The sequence below is a fragment of the Chiroxiphia lanceolata genome, chromosome 2, assembly GCF_009829145.1.
Source record: "Chiroxiphia lanceolata isolate bChiLan1 chromosome 2, bChiLan1.pri, whole genome shotgun sequence".
NCBI classification, from domain to species: Eukaryota; Metazoa; Chordata; class Aves; order Passeriformes; family Pipridae; genus Chiroxiphia; species Chiroxiphia lanceolata.
The window spans coordinates 47,254,758-47,279,971 of record NC_045638.1 but is presented as its reverse complement, the minus strand read 5'-3'; the positions used below and the strand labels follow the sequence as shown (position 1 = coordinate 47,279,971).

At 38.2% G+C, this 25,214-nt stretch overlaps 1 protein-coding gene across 6 annotated transcripts in view; it reads right to left on the bottom strand.

Moving 5' to 3' along the window:
- Nucleotides 1-5,341: 5,341 nt before the first annotated feature.
- Nucleotides 5,342-25,214, bottom strand: part of LOC116782631 (dolichyl-phosphate beta-glucosyltransferase) — a 40,380-nt gene continuing 20,507 nt past the window's right edge. For 3 of the 6 annotated variants that reach the window (XM_032679449.1, XM_032679448.1, XM_032679450.1), the window contains 9 exons: nucleotides 23,862-24,033; nucleotides 22,975-23,021; nucleotides 22,240-22,308; nucleotides 20,916-21,008; nucleotides 19,266-19,379; nucleotides 17,916-17,975; nucleotides 14,867-15,018; nucleotides 7,796-7,881; nucleotides 6,492-6,604 (listed from right to left, as the gene is read on the bottom strand). In XM_032679449.1, coding sequence (XP_032535340.1) covers nucleotides 6,492-6,604; nucleotides 7,796-7,881; nucleotides 14,867-15,018; nucleotides 17,916-17,975; nucleotides 19,266-19,379; nucleotides 20,916-21,008; nucleotides 22,240-22,308; nucleotides 22,975-23,021; nucleotides 23,862-24,033 — 906 coding nt within the window. Of the gene's footprint in view, nucleotides 6,605-7,795; nucleotides 7,882-14,866; nucleotides 15,019-17,915; nucleotides 17,976-19,265; nucleotides 19,380-20,915; nucleotides 21,009-22,239; nucleotides 22,309-22,974; nucleotides 23,022-23,861; nucleotides 24,034-24,605; nucleotides 24,645-24,774; nucleotides 24,826-25,081; nucleotides 25,189-25,214 lie in introns of those variants that run through there. The other 3 variants (XM_032679446.1, XM_032679451.1, XM_032679447.1) reach the window with 3 other exon arrangements.

The window sequence follows — 25,214 nt, the reverse complement described above, 5'->3', positions numbered from 1 at the left end:
ATTATTGATAAAACCTGGGTTACTCCCCCCCTGCTTTTCCTAGGGCAGGTTGTAACAGTGACACTGTTTCTTATATATGACATTTATATTATTCCTGTATTTAGAAATCTCCCTTGGTCATAAACCCATTCTAACAGACACCATGCAAAAATAACAAAAAAGATCCTACTGTTCACTCAGGGAAAAAATGCATGTGTGAGCCAGTTGAGATACTTCTGCTCTTTACAAAGATTTTTTTCTTCAGTGGAGATTGGATTTTAGTATAACTTCTAAAAAGTAGGTCCAAAAGTAGATATAAATTTAAGGCAAGTTCGGAAGTGTCTAAGAATACATAGAGCTACAATTAGAGTTCACACTTGCCTGTCAGATAATTGAATTAATTTCTATTGCTTCTGCTTTTTTTTCTTTGCTGGTCACTGAGCAGTTGAAGTTCAGAAATGTGTTTTGAAAGGGAAATGTATAGTTTAGGTATAATATTAGCCTTGGATTTTCCTGGCTGATTGTGATGGCCATGAAAGATAGTCAGGTCTTTGCACTTGTGCTCCCACACACTCACATCCACCCCACACTGCTCCCCTCTCCGTTTAAATGGGTGAGTAAAAGCACGAAGATACAGTCAAATATGAGAGTAGCTGAATGGGTGCTTTGTTTCTTTGTATTTGTGAGTTCTTCAAGGTCAAAGGCTGCAAATCTGTACATTTCTAGTTGAACCTGATTAGGTTATAAAAGTCTAGACTGTTGACCAAATCTGAGACTAAGTCGATCAAGCCACACCTAGACCCCTCTTAGAAGTTAAGAAGGCAAGGGGGTCTCACTGAAGCTCCCACTCAGTGGGAGGGACAAAGACCTGGTGACACTATAATCCATTGTAATAGATGACAGAGTTGTTATCTAGGTACTGCATCAGCAATATTTAGCTGCTACAGATCAGCAGATTATGATCAAACACAGTCATCCACATTGCGTCCTATTTCTTGTGCCTGGCTGAGAATCTTCTCTGCTGTTCTGTATGCTGATTAAAAAACAATATTAAAAATTGGATTTTCATGTACATAGGGATATTTTTTCTCTTCATAAAGAAGGCATTGTAGGATGTACTATGATCCTACCTGTCAGCTAACCACATTGGTGCTAAGTGTTTGTAGCTGCTGACATAAGTGTTGCTATGAAATAGAATCAAATGAATGGACAGGGTGATTGCTGCTGCATTAGTAACTGTAGGCAATCTGTGAATTATAATGGCAATTGAGGAGCAACATCAACTGAAAACAGTCACTGGAATAATCTTCCCATGAACGTAGTAGAGTCTTGAGGTTTTCCAAACAACTGGACAGAGAGTTAGATAATCTCATCTAGGTTTTTTTCATCTCGTATCTACTGGGAAAGTTTGGACCAGTCACACCTTTGAGATCCCGTTCAACCTGGGCTGTTTTATGGCTCTGTGAATATATGCAGATGTTCATTTTTTTTTCTTTTAGTTTTTTTTTGTGTTTTCACACATGTGCTATATCACAATAACTGAGATCTTTGATCCCATTCTGTTACAAAAATTTCAAAGGAAGGTACATTAAAATTGTAATGGGGAAAATCTCCCATGGCACAGAAATTCTTGACTTGTACTTGATTCTTTCACAGTCTTCCATCAGTCAGTTGAGTTATATTAAGAAATATTATTTTTAAAAAACCCAAACAACAAACAACAACAAACAAAGACAAAAAGACCCCAACTATGTGAGTGGAAAACAACTGAAACAGCTAAAAGTGCTGTTATACTGAATTCCAAGATAATGAACTGTGTTGATCTGTGGCCTAAAATTCACAGTGAAATATTGCCTTTATGTACATTACTGTCAAAATATTTGTCTTGGTCACCTTTTTTTTTTCCTTTTCATTTAGAATCCTTGCTGTCTTGTATCAGCATTTTTCATGGAACAGTTTCTCCTAGAAGCTCTGCTAAGGCACATGGAGAACAAGGAGGTGATTCACCAAGGGCAAATCCTGTGTGACCAACCTAGTGTCTTTCTATGACGGAGTAACTACATCAATGGGCAAGGGAAGAGCTACAGATATCACTTCTCTGGAATTCAGTAAAGCCTTTGACACGGTCCTCCACAACACCCTTCTCTCCAAACTGGAGAGTGATGGACTTGATGGGTGGACGGTAAGGTGTGGAGGAACAAGGATCAGAATGGGAACGGTTTCAGGAATGGAAAAAGATATACAGCAACTGAAAGGACTTTATTATATGGACTTTACAGTTCTTATGTGTTTATAAATACACTGTATGTTTCCCTGAGATTTGTATTTCCCAGGCTTGCCCAGGCTTGCCTGCTTCCCTCTCTGATTGGTTGAGAAGGCTGCAGAGAGGAGAGAGCTACCATTCGTCTGTTCCTCCCTAGTTCCTCCCTCTTCACCTGAGTCCCTATCCCTGAGTCCCTACCCCTACTCATTTTCCTGGTTGTCTGTCTCATGCTCCATCCCATTTTCTGGTGCATTCCGTACCAGAGCTTATAAAACCCTTCTGCACCCTCATTAAACTTGGCATTGCATCACAACCTCAAACCTTCTCGGACCCTTTTGTGCAGTGCTGTGGCCTCCTCCCCGCCCCCTTCAGACCGTAGCAGTAAAGTGGATTAGGAATTGGTTGGATGGTTGCATCCAGAGGATAGTGGTCAACGGCTCAGAGTCCTGATGCACAAGAGTGACAAGTTGTGTCCCTCAAGGGTGAAGAAAACTTGTGTAAACTCCTGAAGCTTTTTCAGTAACCTGATTTTTCTGCATGTATTTTTCAAAGACTACTCTTTGATATTAAGTTGCCTCTCGAAAAAGTCTCTCATGAAGTATTGTCAAAGGGTGCAGAAAAGTAAGGCTTTTATGCAGAGATATAAAAAGACTTGTTTAAAAAACTGAAATCTGTATTTATGAATGCACTAACTATGCAGACACTCATATTGGTAAGAAAGTTGCAATATTACCATTTAGATTTTCTCTATTTGTTTTTATTTCCTTTTCAAAGTCTCTGAGAATACTTTGATGTGCCTTTGGAGGGTTGGGTCATGCAGGACAGTAACATAGAAGACTTCAACCTCCCTGGGTCACCCCTGCAAATGCAAGGGTAGGAAGAAACAGTAAAGGTTAAGAGTCCACTGAAATACAAATATGTCTCTGCAAATCTATAAAGAGAAGAGTGAGGACAAATTAAGCAGAGCACTGATTTGAATGACAGCTTTGGTGATCAGGGAAGTTGTCTGCATAGCCTCCCATTCCATGTTGTGACACTCCATAAAATCAAGTGGGGGCTTGGGAATACATCAAGACCCAGAGCCAGGACTTCTTGCTTAGCAGTTAAAGGTCTTATTTTAAGAGGCCAAAAAGACCTCGGGTCTTATCTAGGCTTAAAAAAGGGAGAATTTAAATTCACATTTCCTGTCCTTGAAAAGTGTACCAGCTTTCAGGTGACAAGTCAGTCTTTAAACTTGTGGTGAGTACACAGCTGTGAAAAGGGGAAGCCCTCCTCTTGCTGCTGCATCCTGTGTCTGCTGGACCACTCAGGGAGTCATTTTAGATCACTGAAATGGCAGAAAACTACCTCAGAAGAAAGGAAAAAATAGCAAAAAAGTAGAACACAGCAGCCTGACATTCTAGTGAGCTGAAGTGGCTTGAGGGAGCCTCTAAGCAACCCAAGAACAGGTGTAGAGGGAGCAGGAACACTCCTCTGTATGGCTCTGTGCAATTAAATCAGTACATCTGCCTCTGAAACGGTGCTTAGAAGAATCTTCCCTTGATTCTGTGATTGCTGTGCAACAGCTGAGGTATGCTGGGCTTGAAGGAACACAGATCAGAGCAAAAACCTAAAACCAAGTGTGAGTCTAAAGTTCTGTTAGAGCATGTGCCTGGTGGCGTCCTGGCCACCTGTAACAGCCCGTGTGTCTTGCATTTTATAATCTGCAAATACAAGGTAGGAACCGGGTATGTTACCCGGAAGACTTCTGATCACTACATGAGTGACAGAAGGTGAAGTCAACCATCCTTCTCAGGTAAAGTAAGTCTTCTATTTCAGTCTCTGACTTTCAGTCTCAGCCCCAGATCAGTCTCCTTTTCTGCTTCTTCCCATTCTCCTTCTGCCCCAGTTTACTCATTTTTTTAATTCCAGTTCAGCTTTTATCCCCACTGGAAGGGACTGTGTCAGGCTACACCTATAGAAGCAAACCACACTGTAGTAGGTGTCCCACAGTTGTCTATCTCTGTTCCCAAAATACTTCTGGGCACTGTGAGGCAGTCAATGCAGGTCAAGGACTACCCCCAGCAGGCAGTTTAGAAGAAGCAAGCCTGCTTTGAAAGGCAGCTGAGAAGGGACATGTAGGCATACGAATGTGACCTGTGCCATATCTGTCCACCTCAGAGTCAGAGAGCAGACTCTATAGACTATGGAGGCACCTAGTGACCTTTATCCATGGCTCAAATCCACTGAAAGAATAAGAGAATTCCCTGCCAACAAGTTCTAGCACTCAACTCCACAAAGCTCCGAGACTGTAAATATGGCCTTACTTCTACATCTCTAAGGCAGAAGGAATCAAGTATTTTGTTGGCCTGATATATGCACAGTTGCTAAAGGAGACTGCTCAATGAGAAGAGAGTTACTGGAGAGTTTATCTGCAAAATTTTGAAAAAAGTTCATAGAATATGCACAAATGGCCATAAAATAAACCCAAGAAGTTCTACCTCAACATGAGGAAGAACTTCTTTACATGGAGTGTGGCAGAGCACTGGAACAGGCTGCCCAAGGAGGCCAGAGAGTCTCTGGAGATATTCAAAAGCCACCCAGATACATTCCTGTATAATATGCCCTGGCAGGGGGATTGGACCAGATGATCTCCAGAGGTCCCTTCCAGAGGTCCCTATCCTGTGATTTTGTGAAATTCATTTAAAAAAAATATAATAAATTTAGCACCCTCCTTCCAACCTTTGGCATACATTTCAAAAGCAGAATTTCTTTAAAGACATCACCAGATGTTTACTTATCATGCAAAAAATAATGCATGGCCTAAGCCTCATAATTTGAAAGAGGTGAGCTACTTTCATTAAAATTTTAAACATGCTCAATTCTAAGGTAAGACGTAAGGAAAATTTTGGGAATCTGCTTTTGAAAACCGGTGGGCAACTTCAATTATGAGCAGAGCTACTACTGTTCCAGTTCGATCACAGAAACACCTTACAAAAACTGAGAAGCTAGTATTTTATTCTAGTGATGGCACTGAGGAGTGCCATTACTGATTCTGCAGAAGTGACAGAGATGTATCTGGACTAGGCAAGAGAATAAAGCCTGCAAAATCAAACTGAATGTATTTGTTGAGAATTTATTCCAGCACTTCATAGAAAACTGAGGTAACCCTAACAGGAGCAAAACTGAAGTCAATATTACAAAAAGAATAAGAAAAATCACTAGTGAATTTACATGTGAAAGTACAACCATATACCATTCATTCTTTACATCTGTTCAAATTTGTACATGTTTCTGAAAGACAGATTGGTTGTTTGTTGGCAATCCACAACTATTTTAAAAGCACAAATGAAACTATGTTACTGTACTGTAACACAGTATTACATTACTATGAAAGACTCAAGACCCGTCCCTCCCTCTCTGATCTCATTTGAAGTGTGACATCATCAGATTGGCATTGCTAATGCACAGCCCCCCCAGTGTATAGTGGGTCTCATTTTTGCATGCTCTGAACTAGCTTTCCATACCCTCTTCACTTCAGACCTGTATATGTTAAGGACTCCTAACCTTGAGTAGGCAGGAATAATTAGTACACACGAACAAAACACATTTATAAAAGACAACATTTTAAAACTAAACGTGCTTGCTCTTGGACATTCTACAGTCTGGACATGATGTGCAGTTTTATCTCAGGAAAACTATTTCAGTTTCAGACAAAAACATTTGGAATGTCAATAGACTACTGAAAGTATAACATTACTGTTATAACTCAGTAAAATCCATTAATGTTTCCCATAACACTGAATCTAAAACATGCATTAGTGCAAACCATGAATGATAATTCCAAATTGCAATATGGCCTAAAATTTCCGGATATCACAGGAACAAATGTTTGTGGTCATTCACAACACAACACTCCACAATGTAGAATAGAGTGCCTCTTTTTAATATGTATATGGAAATTTCTGGAAGTGTGATGAGACAAAAGCAGATATATTTATTTGAATTCATTTATAAGACATGTTAAAGCTACTATTTAATAAAATAAAAACTTGATTACCAGGTAAGAAAATCTTTTTTGAAATGCTTTCTCTTTTCAAAATGTACAAATTCCCTGCTGGCAATCTTACAAAACACATATGTGCTGCAAAAATGAAACATACAAGAGTAGCAATGAAGAATTACCTCAGCTTTCATCACCACTTCACTTGATTGAAACTGTTCTAATGTTCTATTAAGTATAATAATATATTTGGAAAATGTAAATAACCTAATTACATTTTCTTCTTTCAAGCTGCCAGGCACCAGTCATATATCGCAGTCGTATAAAAAGAAGATCCCTGCCCATCTGCAGCCAGCTCCAAAAGGGAACTAACTTAGAACCTGTGATTAATGAAGAAGAAAATCAGAAGGACATTGTTAGAAAAAAATGAGCACTGGTAAGACACACACTTAAGCAGTCTTGAAACTCTGCATTCTCAGCATGTTCAGTCCCACAACTTAGATCTTAATAAAAAATCATATTTTGAAACTTATTGCTTTATAATAATTACACTACGCCATAGGTGGGAGACTAGTTTGCAAGCAGCACAGTAATTCCATGTATGTGACGAGATGCACAGTCTTCTCCATAACAAGGCTTTGTTCAAGTAAATAGGAACCTGAACACCAATAATTAGGCAAATGATCTTTTTACTGACTTTGGAGAAGAACATCACCACCTTGTCTTACAGCAGTAACATGAATGTGCCAATCTTCAGGCAAGAAAGGAACCCACACCATGAAACCAAGCCTTCTTCCATCTTTGCTAATATTTGTGATAGGTGCAATGCACGTGTGGAACTGGACTGAAAGGAAGCATTTCTTTTCTAGCAAAGCTGGCTCAGGATGTTCTCTACTTGCACCCTTCATCATCACTGCAGTTCATTGTACTATTTGTTGTTCAGGAGTTGTGTTGAGGGGAAGAGATTGAGGTTAAGAAAAAACAAGAAAAGGTAAAAAAAAATGGAGGAACTGCATTTGATGGGAAGGAAGTGAGCAGAAACAAGCAGTACCTCTTAAGTTGGCTCTGCTATGACGAAATATGCATGGAGCTATACTTTCCAGTAACTCAGTGTCAGAGACCTCTCTATGGGTCTGAAAGAACATCACATCTTAAGGAGAGATGGTGCCTTAGAGGAGGCCTTAATAGCTGAGAAATTTGCAAGGTAAGACACAGTGAAATGAATCAATAAGCCATGATGGTCAGATTTCCTGCACAGTATTTTACAATGGCTCTATTTTTATTAACACATTACAGCAAGAGGACATGCCAAAGTAGTGTTTTGTCCTAGTAGTATAACTACCTACTTTTGCCTCCAGTGGGAGTGCAGAGTTTCTCTTTCTTGTTACCCCTTCACCTACTATTTCTGTAAAAAGCCACGGAAGAAGGCTGGCAAGGACACGAAATTCAAAATTTGTATGGAAAGAAGGCTGTGAGTTATCAAAACTGCATAAAAAATGGGCACACCCTTGGCTACTTTATTCTGGGTTGACATGTAAGGAATCTTACAAGAATATAAAGAATTTGCCTACCTTCTATTTCAGTCCAGTTGACAGCAACTTCTGCTATAGGTATTTTCAAGCGCTGGGCTATATAAAGAAGTTCCACATCAAATGCCCTGAAGAAGAAGAGGAAATAGAAAATACAGTCATACTTATTTCCAGAAGAAAGACAGTGGTGATGTTAATTAAATCCCTTGCCTGATTTAATTGGTATCAAGTGCATAACTGAACTAATTGTTCAGTTATGCAGTTGATACTAGTGCTCTAGAGGTCAGATGCACAAGGAAGGGAAATTTATTTCCCTGACTGCACATCTCAGAACACAGCCAATATACAATATTACAACAGTAACAACAACGCTTCACTGCATCCTGTTTTTGAAGTATAAGGTCATGCTGTACCCAGACCACTGCTTGCTTTTCATTCTGGCCACTATCGTGATTTAAACATTTTTAAAGACCATAAAGACCAAGTACAGCGTGGAGTACAGCGTCACTCCACATCTCTAGGGGTTTCATCCAAGGGGACAACTATGTGCTGTGGCTTTATGTGGATCTGATGGTTTCTCCTTGTACTTTCTAAGTCAAGAAACTCAAGGCAGCAGCACAGAAGTGAGAAATGATCTAAGTTACTCTGCGTAACAGAACCTGAACAACACTTTTACTTTATCCAGTGACCATTTAAAGCACAACACAGAAACCTTCTTGAGACACTTACGTTTTTTGCTGGCACAATTTTTTGCAGGTTGTGCAGCAAAATGAACTGGGGAAGTGATCCTGCTCTAAGTCAGCTGCCCTTTTCTGCTCGCTTTGTCCAAAATATAACTCAATCCTCTCAGTTCTCTGCACAGAGGATTGTTTGTGTGTTTCATTCTTGAAACCACATGCTCAAATGGGCCTTGTGGACCTGAAGCACTGAAGCTTTTGATGTTAGACAAGTAGTTTGTAATGCTCGTGTAAAAATCAGCATATGAAACTGCCAGTAGTTACTACTGACAAGGGTGAATGCAAATCATAATTATGAAGGTTCTGGTGATTTTTGTTAAATTTCTTAGATTTATTGAATGCAATAACAGCAGTCAACTTTGAAATATGCCCTTAGGTATGACATACACATGTAGGTTCCCATTGAAGTGCAGACCACAGCATGCTGGCTTGCTGGTGAAATCATGGGCAAACAGGCATCAACGTGAACTTGTGCTCTCCATGTACATTACAGGAGAACTACTGATATCACTGGACAGCATTAAAATATGCAAAGATAACAGATGTAATCTACAGAGACTACACTTACTGTGTATGGAGAGTTTAGAGCTACTTTCTAAATCTGATTTTGATCATGACATAGGTCTTTTAATTGTCACCAAAACAGTTACAGGAATAGAGTTTTTCTTCCTCAGTGACCTGAATCTGCTCCAAGCAGCCTTGCCATTTCACTGCTTTCTTTAAATGGGGGCTGAATATTATTTTATTAATTACACCACAGTCTCTTTTACTGAAGTTATATTATATATTTTTTTTGCTGACATTTTACATTTGTAAGCTAAAAAACCCACGTATTCACCTTTGAATGTTTATGAATCATGTGTATTAAGACTAAATCTAATTTTGTAATACTTACTACTTAAATGACTAAAAATCTTAAAAGACACAGAATAATTGTCTGCTGAATTAGACTATATGAGTTTCTCTAAAAGTACTACTACATAAAGTATTAGCCTAGTGAACTAGTAGTTATTTGCAACGATTCCTGTGGACAACTGATTACTGGAATGTCAGTATATACATCACAAAAAAACATTAAATAGCTCTGTGAACTACAGTGCTCAAAGTAAAAGATTAAAAGCACAGAAATTAATCAGGTTGAACACTAATATTGTTACATGTGCTTGCCCTTTGGGTAATAGTGAACATATCCTGAAATTAAAAAAAAAACCCTAATCAAAGTTGAAGGGAGAATGATTTTAATAGAATATTACTGGAGTATCTTCTTTCTTCCCTTTCTCTCATCACCTTTCAGTATACCAGAATAGTTAATCAGGGAATACAGACCACAGTGTGTTCAATACAGCATTACACCCACATTGCTGATCACCAGACCCAGATGGTATAGAAGAACCATATAAAAGCTTCCACAGCCAGGATTTAAGGGTGAATATGTTACATGAAGCCTGTCCTAGAGGAGATCACAGCCAGATCAGTGGATGAGTTGGTGAGTGTGATTAGCCAGGAAGCCATTTGTGACTAGTTAACATGGGACAAAACCACTCTTTGAAACAGAAAGGTATTACTCACACCATGTACTTCATCCTGCTGCAGAGACTCAAAGTAGGTGCCTCTTGGAAGGCGGACATACAGCTCAGAATACCTAAGTTTGGGTCCAGCTTGAACGAATTCAGGCTCCAATCTAAGTTTAGATCCAAAAAATTTAGACACATAAAAATATATGGTGCGAACAATTTCCTCATCTATTTCTAACAGTGGCTCCGTTATGTGTTAGTTAACACTAATATGTAATGTAAAATAAAGAAAAATTTCTCCAAGTAGTTGTGTTTTGGTAAGTTACAATTTAAGATGATGCTGGCTAAAATTAATTTGAACATCAAGTTGGTAGGTGTTTAATTAATTCAGTCCTTTTAAACTGAACCCTTAAAATGCTTGAGCTTACAAAATAACTATCCTGAAAAATTATTCTGTATTTTAAAATTGCACTAGGACTCTTTCTTACTGGGTAGAGAAAACTTCCAGTGGTCAAAGAGCTCTAAGAACGAAACACGATGTCAAGTGGGTTAGTCTGCCAGCACTGCTCTAGTTAAACTGGGGCTTTTGAAAGTCCACATATGTCTGCCAGGAGCAGGACTTCTTACAAGACAAAAGAGACAAAGTTAAAATAGCAAAATGTTTTTGTGTTGATTAGACATTAATAAACAAATCTACTTGCCATGCACAAAGCCAGGTAAAAAATTCATTCCACTGCTTGTGTTAGTCTACAATGCCAAAGAAGTAGGGAAAAAAAAACGTGGCAATACGAATGCTATTTTTTCTGTAATTTTTACACAGTGACTCACATCTAGAGATAAGTGAGAAACTGGAGAAACAAATGCTAATTTTTTATATTGATCTTTCCAGTTTTAAAAGTGAAACAGCATGGCTTGTTCAGTGCACAAGGTAACTTTTACAGACAAAAGTAATAGCAACAACTTGATCTAATCAGTGATTTGCTAGCTTGGGTAATAGCATTATAAATTGCCACTTCAAAAAGTTTGTTGATCAAACCAGGACTAGAACTATGTTTTGAATTTCCCCTCCTTTTATCATTATTCCAGGTAGGACAGTAATCGCTGCTATGTCTAGTTCTCCTAAGGATGGACATTTTCTGGCTCGAAGGAAATTTTGTTGTTGTTGTTGTCAGAAGAAAGCAATGATCAAATTTAGGATAGGAAAATTCTGCCAGTGAGATAATTTAATTTTCTAGTATTTCTCCTGTGCATCAAAACTTAACACAGTTACATTTCTCAGGTCAAGACTGTAGATGCAGAACTAGACTTTCTTTTGTAGCCTGAACTGAGTAAATACAACTGTCTCTGTTATGTTTTTATAATATTTCTTTTAATTTTAAGTTTTAAATTAAAAAATGTGCTCCATCCATTTCTGAAAACAGATTAATAGTGTAATCAGATTCAGAACCTAAACCACAAAGCATATGCTCTCTGCTCAAAAGGTTGTTCTCATTTCAAACTAATGTCAAAACATTGCTATTTAGAAAAGTAAATTTCAAGAATGTTTGGTTTGTATTCATTTATACACAGCCAGCTCTCCAAAGGACAGTTAAACAAAAAGACAATGAGAACACTCACAAAAAAAAGGTAGTTTAGGATTTAAGCATTACTTCTTAATATTGAATATATAAACAGTTTGCAGCATCTATTAATTTTCAAATGCTTTCTAAACTTTAATATGCTAGGAAATATGTTGGTCTCTCTTTAAAAAGTGTTACATGATCCTTATTGCCATAATGATAAAAGTGTATTTTTACTTGTATACTTCAGTTTGCTTTCAAAATTTCCTAAATAGAAGCATCTATAAATCAAATTCACATAGCAAAAAGAAAAATGTGGTCTGTTTTCTAGTACTTTTAACATTAAAGAGGTGATTTTCCCATCAATGTACACTGGAATGGAAAAAGCACGAAGAAAGTATAAAAAAGTGAAGGTCTAAGTAGGTAGGAATTACTAGATAGCTGATTTTATAGTGATTTTATAGTAACGTCATGAGTAAACATGTTTTGCATGAATTTTAGTCTAAATATTTGTCATGTGCTCACACAAGAATTCACCTAGCACTGTAGTACCCCAAAAAATTCAAGCCTGACAAAACTTGAGCAGACAGGACAGAGGACCTGGTTTTTGCAGAAGTCTCACGTTCATTCCCTTCAACAGCTCACCACATGCTCCAGTGCAGCAGATGGGAAGCCCTCAACAGATTCGAGGACCAGGATGCTCTCAGATGGCTTTTATTTGATTAAATGCTGCTTGTTTGTTGAATATTCTCTAGCACTCTCCTCCATTATGCACTGACCATCCTGAACTCTTCTTTCAATACCTAACAGAGCTGCACTTCACTTGTGGGATTTTAAGACTCAAAGAGAATCAAATAATTTCTTCACATGTTGAATAGCCCCAGTGCAGTGATGCAGAGGCTGTAACAAACCCAGATTTCAGAGCCTCTAACCCAATATCAAGATAGTGGTTTCTCTGCAACCTCTTGCTGATGGTCTCAGTATCAATGAGCTGCTCTGTGACACAGCTGGGGACCCCACGCTGTTCCAGGTTCCAGCAGAAATACAATACTGGCGACTATTTCTTACTGTTATGTTTGCACACTTGTGGTATATACAGAACCATTATGGCACAATATCTAATCAGTTTTTATTTTCCTTTTTACACACATGTTATGCAATGGAAAGGTATCAGGGGTCAGATTTGTTTAAAATAAAAGCTTTCCATTATTGGGCTATTTCTGGTTCTTACATAATTACATAAAAAAGAATCTAATGGAAGTTCTATGGGATGACTATTTGATATCCCTACATAATTTCCAACTGCAATTATCCCACCTGTTTGTACAACACTGACATTTCACTTAGGACTATAATTTCCTTTAATTTACCCACTCTTTCCATATACTTACACTTCCCCATGCCCCAGTTTATTTCCAGATCTTATAAATATTAACTGGGAAAGTGACAGTACTCTCTTTTGTGCACTGACAAGATACACACGTGAAATGACTAGCTGTGAAGCTGGTAAGTTACTTTTGAGTCCTTATTGTAGTTTTTTTTTCTTCAGCAATGGGTTTCTCTCCTCTAAGAGGGTTTCAGTTTCCACAAAACTCACCAAAGCTTTTGATCTTGTAACCTCTACTGTTCTGCCAGATTTGTTAAAATTAGCCAATAAATATTAAAATGAAGGCAGGGAAACACAGAAACTGTTGACAGACAGATGAAGATAAAAACAGACAATATATTTCCTGTTTTAGTGGAAAATTAAACAAAACTAAAAAACCCAAACCAACTATTGTTGCAAATTTGTGAATGGGAATTATCTGAATAGCTTCTTTATTAGAAGAATTTGACAAATTTGACAAATTCTTTCCTTGACAAACAAAACAAACATTCTTTATCATTAAGTAGTACATTTTGATAAATAAGAAAACACACAGGGGATTAGTTTTTGCATTACCGTAAATAACAAAGCTAGAATAGAAGGCCAATTTTACAGCAGTACATACAAGGCACAACGAATTAAGATATGAAGATCTAGTTTGTTACATATCAATAATACAATTACTATAAAATAAGTTAGCAATATCCTTTTTTCTTTGCCTCTATTCCCAGATAATGGGATACAGCACAATTATTTTTACTCTTTCATTCCTTTGGTGCTAGAGAATTGAAGTGGCAGAAGAAAGCTTATTAAGATTTTTTCTGTAGAAAACACTTTATGTAACCAGTAAGTGCAATTACAGTCAGAATCTTCAGTTTAAAAAAGAATAAAATTTAAGATTGCATTTTTACAGCTTAAACTGATTATCCAAATTTATTTCTTCTGTTTTCTTCTTGAAGAGCTTAATTTATTAAAGTGAATAGGGTTTGGAGGTAGCAGCACAAACCATACTTCTGGCTCAGTTACAGTTTCCTTTAGAGTGATAAGCAAACCACTCCAGTAGAAAAGTGATTTTCTGAACGTTGACTGCTCACAGTTACAGATTCCATACAACAGAAGGTCTATGTTCCACACTTGTGTGCCCAAACACTACCTTTGCAATTTCATTCTGGAGGAGCAGTGTAGCTCAACTATCTCTGCCAAACCTCAGTCTAAAACTAGATGTATTGGAATTGACTAGCTACTGTAGGATGGCACACATTTTTGTACAGGGACACTGTTCAGTAATTCTGTTCCCTGCCAGCAAGCAGTAGCCCACGAGAGATTTTCTTGAATGAAGACAACAGTTTGAAAATATTTGATTATACGTAATTAAACGATCCTTTTAAGCAACAGTTGGGGTGCAGGAAATTTACAGAAACTGTAGTAATTGTGTGGAAACAGTGTTTTAGTCCCATAGCAGTATCATGACTGTATCACTCTCATAAGGGAACTGTTCTAGCTAAATTACAACAAAAGGAGCTCTAAAGTAATTCAAAGACTATGAATCATCTTCTGTTGTCTTAGACTTATGATATCTATCAGTAGTCCTCTCATCAAATATTTTAGCAAGAAAATAAGTAAAGAATAGGCATTTGCTTTCACTTGAGTCTTGAGCAATTACAAACATCAGATATTGATTCTAGGTAAAATGTTTTGCTTAAGCAGTACTGAATTCTAAAGAATATGGAATTTCCAGCAATTACCAGGATATTTGAACATAACAAGAGATCTAAGCTGCCATGCAAGCAGTGCTACAACTGGTTAAACTGAGCAGCTAGGATTTATACACAGACATAACATGCTTCATAGTAGCTGCAATACTAAAATTATTTTTTCAAAACCACGTTCAATTATAAAAAAACCCGCAACAACAACAAACAAAAGGAACAATTTACCAGCGTTCTATATGAAGAGTTGAGAAAGTCCGCAAGGCAGCTTCTCTGGTTAGAAGTTTAAATCCGCACTGTGTGTCCCTGATCTCTTTGACACAGAGAAACCAAACAAGGAAGTGGAAGCCGTACATAAGGAGAGTTCGAAAGTAAGAGCGCTGTGGACAAAACGCGGTAAGTTAGATGGTTTCATTTAAGTGATGTGTGAAGTGCTTGAACAGAGCTGCCTTACAGGACAATAATTCTGTTTTGTGACAGCTTTCAAAGTCTGTAAACTGTTTTTGGTTTGCACTGGAACGAAAATAGAACCTATCAATTGTTACAGTGAAACAAAACTACAGCTGAAAGACTTGCCAGCCAAGAGCCCTCTAGAATAGGAGAAGTCCAAGTTCTTTTTTCTTCTTTCCCCAATTCACAGCAGCTTTTCACTTGGAACAATGCTTTATTAAGTAAAGCAGGAACCTGCACCTGGATTTCAAATAATGAGTGGGACAGCCAGAGCATCTTCTGCATGATTCTTTGGGAATTCCCCAAGGAAAAGTAGAGTGAAGGAGGAAGAGGATGGCATGTTACATGCTCTACTTCACTGGACACTTTTAAGCTATTTTTTCCCTCTGTCTAGTCCTCTTGTTCTTCTAAAAATTGGCTGCACAGATGCAAAAAATTCAAAAGTTACCAGGACAGACAATGGACAATAAGCCAGCAGGACTCCATAAAGTGCTACTCTTAAGAATACACATTTAAACTAAACAGGTTCCAGCTGCTAATCCAACAAAAAAATTGAAAAAAGTTTTTTATTATTAAAAAACCCAAATGGGAGCATCTCTTGTTATTTGCCATCCACTTCTTTCATTCAAGACTGAATGATCACCAGAGTTTGCACACACCATGTTAAGGCACTTAAGAGAATACAACTGAAGAATGCAACTTTTTGCAGTACACAACGGACCAAGTGAAAACCAGGCCTACAGTAAAGGGTACTGTGCAAGATAATATTTCATTTTATATTTTCAGCAATGTTACACAGTCATCTCTTTTGTTCTTTTGCTTTCACAGATATATTTTATGTTCCCGGTAAATGTTCTCCCAGCCTGCTCTTTGGTTTCACTTTTGTTCTTGATGCAATAATCATATGGATAAATTTGTCCATGGACTCCAGAGGCTGGAGTCTGGATTTGCAGAGGTCACTCTTAGTCTTTTATTCAAGATAGTTCCTAAACAACCAGAACTCTGATCTACAAATCACTTCTGAACTCACTGCTGACCTTAAGCTCAATTTAAGCGATTGTATCTAAGACTGCAAGCCAAATATCATATAAAATCTTTAGGAGCCATCAATTTAACTGGTAAGCATCTCTGGGTGAAAAGAGATGCCTTCAAACCTAACAATTTAGAATCTCATTTGAAAAATGAGAAGATGCTCAGCTTATTATGTAACAGCCTTTGACTTAAATCAAAATCCATAGCTTGTGCCTTTCAAAAAGTGCTCCAGTCCCAGGTTAATGGTGAATCTGGTGTGGCTTCTTTGGCTCTTTTGGCTCTGTGACCAAGAACACAAGGCTGCCACTAGTGTCAGAAGAGAAGTGCTAAGAGGCTGCATGATTGTCAGACAGTGACAAAAGACTTCACAAAGAGGAGTTCCTGGATTATGATTATCACTCCTAAGACTATTTATGCATGTAATATTTTGGATTAACTAAAGTACATTAACAATTCTGGAGGCAGAACAGAATTCTTGATGTCTTCAGACTGAATTTAAGGTGAAATTCTGGTCTCAATAAATCCCATACAGCTGCTTATCACAGCTTCATTCTACTGTTTTAAATGCCACTAAGTCCAGAGGGAAATCCCAACATCTAAAAGATTGTTCTGCAACTTTTTTATACCTATTGCACTATACAATAGGTATTTTCTTCCCACTTTAGTAGTCTTTCTGCGTCAGACTAGAGATAGCTGCATGACAAAACAAAATGGGCTACATATTTTAAACAAATCAGTACTACGTAACCAGTTGGTGATTCCTTTATTGAAGTCAGAAATATGGGGAGAAACAGGAAACAAAGTATGGACACATCCTAAAAATTGTACTTTTGTATTAAAAGATAAAAGTCCTGTTCCAATTGCTTTCCCCTATGCAGCAAAACCTTCAAAGATGAAAAGAAATATGAATGTAGTAAAGAAAGTTTATCTACAATCAGAACCTGACCATAAAATGAAGCATTTTTTCTGGGCTTAAATTTCTGAACATTATCAGTGTAACCTGTTTGGAACTTTTGTAACTATTTTAGTAGTTGTGTATACATTTTAGAATTATTTCAAGTATTAAAGATTAGTATAAACAAAGCTTACTCTTGAAAACATTCAACATGATGAGCACATCCAATGATGCTGAAAAAATGAGCCCAGCAATGTGTCTGTTGCAATACAAATCCCATATCTGTACTTTGTCAACTACTCTCTGCCAAGACATCAGAAAACCAGATGCAAGATAAGGTCGTGTGCCTATGCATCACTGTTTATTCCACAAGAGCCACACACAGAACAGTATGGTTTGTGTGTTCAAAACTCAAAAATTTTACAATGAGTAATACAGAAAAATTACACCAGTTTCCCATGAATTGAGATACTCTTCAAACAGTCGGCTGCTAATTATCCCTAACTCACTTTAAACAAGTTTCAAGATCTGCAGGTCAAGCTCTTGCACTGGAAGGGAATCAGTAATAATGAACTCATCAGTTTCCTTCCACTCCAGTCCCAGTACTGGTTACTGGTTACAAACTTTGTCAGGGTTTAGAAGCTCTGCTCGTGACATGCTCTCAACTCAAAAAATTAAATCTATAAATTGGAACACTAACTTAAACAGTAAAAAGTGCCTGAAATCCAGAACACATCTTCTGTATATGACAGAGCACATCCTACATTTATGACAATCTTTTCCTTATTTTCAGCTTCCATTCTTTTACAAATATTGATTATTTAATTGCAAAATCTGTAAAGCAGAAACAAACAATGGAAGTATTTGAGTAATAGTACACAGCAGGAAATGGAAACAAACCTTTGCTACTGAGTCCTTCTCCAGATGAGCTCTAGAACCACAGGAAATAGCCATCTGGTTCTGTACAGGAATATAAAATAAAGAGTTATTACTTAAACTAGTATTTTTGGAATCAGCGGAATCTTGTGTTGAGAACCATATAATAAAAAACTTCAAAGCAGTATACTTCTATGCTTCCTCTAGCTGCACCTCTTTTACTCCTGAATTCTGAGCCTAAATCAGTCTTCTCTACAGTTAACAGATAATCTAAAGTTTATTACAATTTGCATATGGTGTATACAAATTGCTTCAATTTATTCAGGTTTGGTTTAGTTTACATTGTTTATTGTATGCATACAGTGTAGGTGCTTAACAGCACAGATAAGCATGCAGCATTCCTAGGAACTGAATGTTTTCTTTAAATATTGTGCAATGAAAGGGTAACAGAATAAAGTACTTGTTGCACTGATGTATCTTCAAACAAATAAAATGACATAGTGTTAGGCAAAAATATAACCTCAAATTAAATCAAGGCGACGAAAACAAAAGGTTTAGCATTATTCTCATGCTACTATTTCTCACATGAAATCTCTCAAATATACTATTTGAGAGTGTGGGACTGAGGCTGGAGAAGCAGCAGCTGCTGCTGCCCTGGCAGCAAAGACCATCAGAGTCACACTGTTGCCTGTTGGCTCCTGCACTTGTGCTTCTGCAGTCACAGAACCATGATCCTTTCCACAGGCACATCCCTTTCAGCTCTGGCTGGAAGGCTGCATATCACTTCTGGCCTATGGGAAACTAGCTACAAGTACCTCACTCACCTGTGTTTAAGCAAAAAATAAACCTCAGTTCTTTCAAGTTAAGCTCCCTAAAGAGAATGACTATGCAGGAAGGTGTTCTTGTTCCACAGGTTTTTGAATTTTTACTTACAATAAAAGCTCTTCCAAATACTGTCATTTAGCTAAGGACCCTGAGAACACAAAACCTCTTTAAAAGAGGGTGAAATTAAGATGCATCCTTAAAGGTATACAGGATGACATCAGACAAAATGGAAATAAAAAACAGTTAACAAAGAAAACTAAGTAGGCAACACATGTATTTATACAGAAGAGAACAGCTTCAAAGAACTTAAAGGAAGGATAAATAAAACATTCTGTACTGCATTGAAGTAGGCACAGTGAATGCAAAGGAGTTAAGAACTTTGTGGAAGCTCCTTCATACAGCCCATTCTTGAGGCTTCTAAGCTTACACGTAGGTCTTCAGACTTACATCTACATCTTCAACTAGAGCTCAAAAAACTCAAGTTGAGAATTACAAAGGTCAATCTCTGTGCATGTGTATTAAACTAAAGCCATGAGAATTTATACTCACAGGCCATGGCTGGAGATTTTTTAGACCTTCTTCTACTTTTTCAATATCTGCAAATTTTGTAGCTCCATCTGCATCAGCCATAAGAATTTTTTTCCCCCGAGAACTAAAGACACCCTGCAATGAAAATAGTCAATAAAAATCAACACTTTTGAAACCAGTATTTGTCACAAGCTAGGTGCAAAAGACTCCAAAAACCTAATGTAGTAAGAAGAACAGTGATATCTTACAGATTCAACACAACAGGTGTCTTAATATTCTGCTACTAACAACAATTTACCAATTTATATTACAACATCTAGAGAATTCACACACTGCATAGTGTCCAGTGACAGACAATGCATGAACACAAAAGGTTAACAATCCCTCTGAAGAGAGAGTTGCAAACTAAAAGCTTTACAACCCAAAATCTGAAAGTCAACAAGTTCCTACAGTCAGCTGTAGAGGGGAGCACAAGAAGCAGTGATTAGCAGCTGCCACTACACTGGATGGCTTTTCTTTGTCATTTGAGCTATGGAAAGGAGGATGCAGTGCTAGTTTTTCCCAACATTGTTTCAAGAGAATTCATGAGCTATTTCTCAAAACTAAATTTAAGATGCAGTTTTAAGTCACAGTATCATTAAAAAACATTTGTGATGCACAGGTCTCACAGACAGTTTTGCCATTTTGAAATTTGTCAGACAAATTTCAAAATTTTTGAAGGGGTCCAGACAGGAAAACAATTAGCAGTGGGTTTGACCAAAGTACTGTTGCAACCAAGGAGGTGTGAGTTTGGAAAACCCTGTCAAGGAAGTATTGTATACACATCCACTCTACACTCTGCACTGCAAGAGTGTATCACACAAAGAATTTTCTCCTTCTCTTGAAATAAGTATATAGCTTACAAAAGTTCCAGATGTTTTAATATAATGTTCTCTCCTTTTCCTATATTTACTCATTTTTCATAAAAAAATAAAATTGATGTATTAAAGATAAACCTTAAAACACAGAAAAAGACAAGTCACTGATAACCCACAGATGATACCACCCTTTTTCATAAAAGTAATCTTAGGAAAAAATACTCCTTCTAAATGTGTAACAGCTATTTTATTTTTAGGACATGATGATCTCAGGATAATGTCTGTGTGAAAGCATCAATTGTGCTGTTTCCGCTATCGAGTGTGGGTGATAACAGCGGACTTCAGTAAACACAAACTTTGCTGGATGAGAATTCTTCTTTATTAGCCATTTTAAAAAACCACATCTATGACCTGGAGAGCAAAGTTTGCAAATTTGGCTCTATTTTGTCTACAAAACCTTAGCTTTTATCTGCAACAGTTTGGTTGGGTGTTTTTTATTTAGTTGGTTTTTATAAACACAAGCCTATTCCTAAGTGGAACTAACATAAATATGAAATTCAAGTATTTTTTTCTCTTTGAAATCTCATATAAAAAATTGTCTTCACTACTGATCTTCCTGGCAAGACAATACTGTTTCCAAGATCTCAAATAAGCTTATTTTGAAAAACAGGTTTTGCTTTAATTTATAGAATCTGTACTCAGTTTTCTCATATTCATTTTGTTAATGCATTGAATTCAAAATGTCAATCAGCACAGCTCTGTCTTCTACATATGTGGTAGTTCAAACAGAGAAGGAGATGAAAGTATCAATTACCATCCTGACTGCTCCTCCTTTCCCTCGATTTTTTACCAAAGAAAGCACTCGCACTTTGTCGCTTCCATATTTCTTGCAGTACTGCATTGCAACCTGATAGACACACAAAAAACCAGCATAAAACAAACCGAGGAATCAAGGTAGAAGTTTACATTTGCTCACCCTTTAAAAGAAAATAAATTAACAGCACAGAGCTATAACCACTTCAGTCGGCACAAATACATTGCCAGTGTTCGCTGGAGTCTGTTCAGGAAAATAAAAACCAATTCAAAGTCAAAACAAGAAGACTGAAGAAACCAGTCATGTTCAAAAGAACAGGATACTCCAAACCCCATCCTCCCATCTCTAAAAAACTCAATCCTAATTTAACTTATACTATTACAGACCTTTCATATTAACACCAACAGTTAATAAAAGAAATATAATTTTCTACTACAGCCACTTATTTATCACTTGTCTTGCTGCTATTTGTGGTTTTAAACAAAAATTCACATTGATCTAAAATCCCACTCACACTGCAACGATCTGCAGATTTTATTCCATGCTGTGAGGAAGACAAAGCATGAGTTTTCTCCTCTTAATTTTTCCTAAAGGTTGTCTTGAGTCCTTGTAAGTCCAGAGGCCTGCAGCCATTGTATGCTCAGTTAAAGGAGATGCCAGAAGGAATGCGCAGTAGTAAAAAATATTTACGAGCAATCCTTAACGGATGAGCTTAAGGAAAGTAAATCAAAAAGCAGTATGCATTTCAGTAGCTACCTCAAACATCTTCCAAGCAGTAATAGTAAGAAAAGCCCTCAAGTTAGCAAGCCTTCCTTTCCAGTGACGTACATCAAAGTCAAACCAGAAGAATACAAAACTATTTTGAAAATACTACTACTGGCACAGGGATTTTTAAATAAGCAATGCCATGAAGGGTGTGAGGAAGAACTATGTCAGATGTTCTGTCAATCACAGTACAAACTGAGCATTTTAAAAGACTTTAGTTTTCTAAAGTTCATATTCACATCATCGCTATGCATATATAGAGTATTTCATAAGGAATTTCTTGACGTTAGGATTAGAATTCTGAGAATCGCAGCTGCAGGAAAATGGCTGTCACAGTCACCAATCAAGAAAACCAGAATTTGCAGAAGAATTATGTGTATTCATATGCATATGTGATATCCGTGATGCATACAGAACGACAGAAAATACTCAGAAATGTGAAATTCAATTGTCAACTATTCAAGTACCAAGATATAAACGCGAAAAATTGTTATATTGCACAAATGCAGCAAAAAACCTGACACCCCTGATGCTTGGGAAGGCACTTCAGTTTTCTTACCTTTGTAGTTTGATCTTTACTACCATCATTAACCACTATCACTTCATAAGTGAATGAAGGATCTCGTTTCTTGAAAATAAAAACAGAAATAATACATTTAATCCAATTTCTTAAGTAGGTAGTAGGTCTTTCAAACATCATTCTTCTTTTCTCCCTAGCAGGTTTCAAATTATTTATGGTTGTCAATGGACACTAATATGATATAGTAAATTTGTTCACCTGGCATAACTAAAGAATTTTGCCATATTTGATGAACATACCATTACATTGGGTTGTCATGCTACCATTCAGAGATCAAAAATCAGTTCATTTGTAAAAGATGGAACACTCAGAACATCATCACTGTTAAGAAAACCCAAACCGAACAACATCCACAAACTTTCACAATGGGCTTCTTACCCAGAGAACAAACCAAAATGAAGAATAGATACTTATAAACTTGTTGGAACAAACTAGGATTTAGTTTAGAAAGTTAAATGTATGACTAATCCTCAGCTTTGTCTTGGAAGGGTAACATTCACATGAAGATTTCTTCATCCCATAACAGTATATTAAATGTTTACTTAATTTAAAAATACTTTTTGGCACTTGATTTAAAAATAACTAAGAGACCTAAGCGTTACTTCTAAGTGGCCAAGTATTACCGTTAAAAGTACACCAACAAAGTGACTACGTCAATAACTTATTATATGCAATACACACAACAAAAAAATGTTGAATGCAAAAAGAAAATACCTGTCTTTTTTCTAGATAATCCAAAGCTTCATCCATCATAAGAGGTACTAGAGAAAAGGCGGAGGAGGTCAGGTTAGTAGATTATAACAGGCAAAGCACCAAAAGCACTTGCACAAGCAAGCTGAGAGCAACCACAAAGCAAAGCTGAGCAAATCGACTCTTTCATACAACACTACCTTCAGCAAACAAGCTTAGCAGCTGCAACTCTAAGTGCTGTCCTTTCTGAATGCAAAAAGAACACTGAAGAAAATCACGTACATGATAAAAGACAGGATAAAAACATTTCTTCTGAGGAACCAACTTTTCATTTTGAAATTTGTAATTCTCTACACAAGATTAAAAGAAAAAGAAATCATACTTCATGATTGACCCTGAAAACCAGCACTGACTTTAGCTATTTAAGCAAGCTGACAGTTTCTGTACTAGCATGTTTGATTATTTCTATCACACCTGAAAGCCTTTCCTCAGTATCAGGTACTTGTATGTATTGCCAAGTCAAACACAAACGTGTGAGATCATCCTTCCTCTGCTCATCTGAAGTTGCTGTTGTTTAAAGAGTGGGAAGCTCTCAAATCAGTTTTAAAAGTCTTTTTTTACTTCTTGCCTTGCAGCATTTACAGAAGCAATGAACAACCATTCTTCTGAGGTTCACTAAAATAGAGAGGATTCTTACAAGTGTCCCATGCTATTTTTAGCAGCAGAAATCAAGTTACACAATGCCTTAATTTTGAAATTCAATGTACTTGGACTGTTTTCTGGAAACTGTTTCCAAAATCTGATACATAATCTGGCCTGCTAGAATCTACCCCAAACATAACTGACCTCTGCATTATTACAGTAACAACAGATAGATTTTCTTCTTTTCCTCAAAACAAGAAAAATCTTACACCGGTCTTCCTCATTGTATGAAGGCACAACAACAGAGAGTTCCCTTGTAGGGGGATCATGTACACTTGGTAGAGGTTCTTTCCTGCCTTCAGCGTTTACGAAGAATTTCTCTTCTTCGTGTCGGTGAAGGGTTGGCATTTTTTTGGCAGTTACATGAGCAATTGCACAAATCTGTGATGAAAAAGAAATAAGAAAAATTGCTGAGCATTCTGTTAGAAGTTGACCGAGCTGTTGAACGTGCTACAAAGGGCAACCAACTGTTTTTCAATAATGTGGTGGGTCAATGGTGTGGAACTTCATCCACTGACTGAATCACAGAGGACCAAAATCCTCTCATGCCAGTTGGTTACTCCTAGTCTGACCACTGTCAGCATCACTGGCGTGTTGCTATTTTCGACTGCAAAGCATGCAGATGCCTCCAAAGTCGTGGTCCAAGCCCCCACTGCCCGTTACCAAGTAATCCAGAGCACACATGCTGGTGCTGCCTCTGATCCCACCCCGCCCCACTGAAATCAATGGCATGGCTTGTGACCAGCCACCCACATGTGCTTGCAAAACAGAGGCTCTGATGGCCTTATGAATGGCTAAAATGAAGCCATAGAACTTGCGGTTTGGAGGACTTAATTTGGTGACACCAGGTTGGAAAAGACCTCTAAAATCATCGAGTCCAACATCGAGACTGAACACCATCATGTTAACTAGACCACGGCACTCAGTGCTACGTCCAGTCTTTCCTTAAACACCTCTAGGGACTGTGGCTCCACCATCTCCCCGGGCGGGAAGTATACGTGGCACTACGGACAGGCAGCAGAATTCCGCCTTCTGAGGTGTCCAACTTCTGCAAACTGCCGGGTATTTCAGCCACGCAGAGACACAGTGACCTCCCAAACGGTCACCGCGAACGGGCGTTACCAGGGCATTCCCCAAGGCGTCTTTATCCCCTCCGCAGGTCCCCGGACGCCTCGCTCGCCCCAACCCCCGCACCAGTGCAGCCCCGCCGGCTGCTGCCCACACGGCTCCCGGTGCCACCCGCGCTGCCCCCAACCTGGGCCAGCCCTGCCTGGGCCCGCCGCAGCCCCCCCGGGACCCCCCGGCAAAGACAGGATCCGCGGACAGCGCCCCGGCTCTGCACCGCGGGGGCGGGCACGGGGCGGCCCCGCGCACCGCCCTCGCCACGGAGGCCCCCGGGCCCGCCGTGACCGCGCTGCGCGGCTCTCACCAGGACGAGGAGGAGGGCGGCGAGGGCCGCCAGCGCCGCCGCGGCCGCGGGCAGGGACAGGGGCAGGGGCAGTGACGGCTGCAACGGCAGCGCCATCGCCCGCCGCGGCGCGCGGGACCGGGTCGCGCGGCGG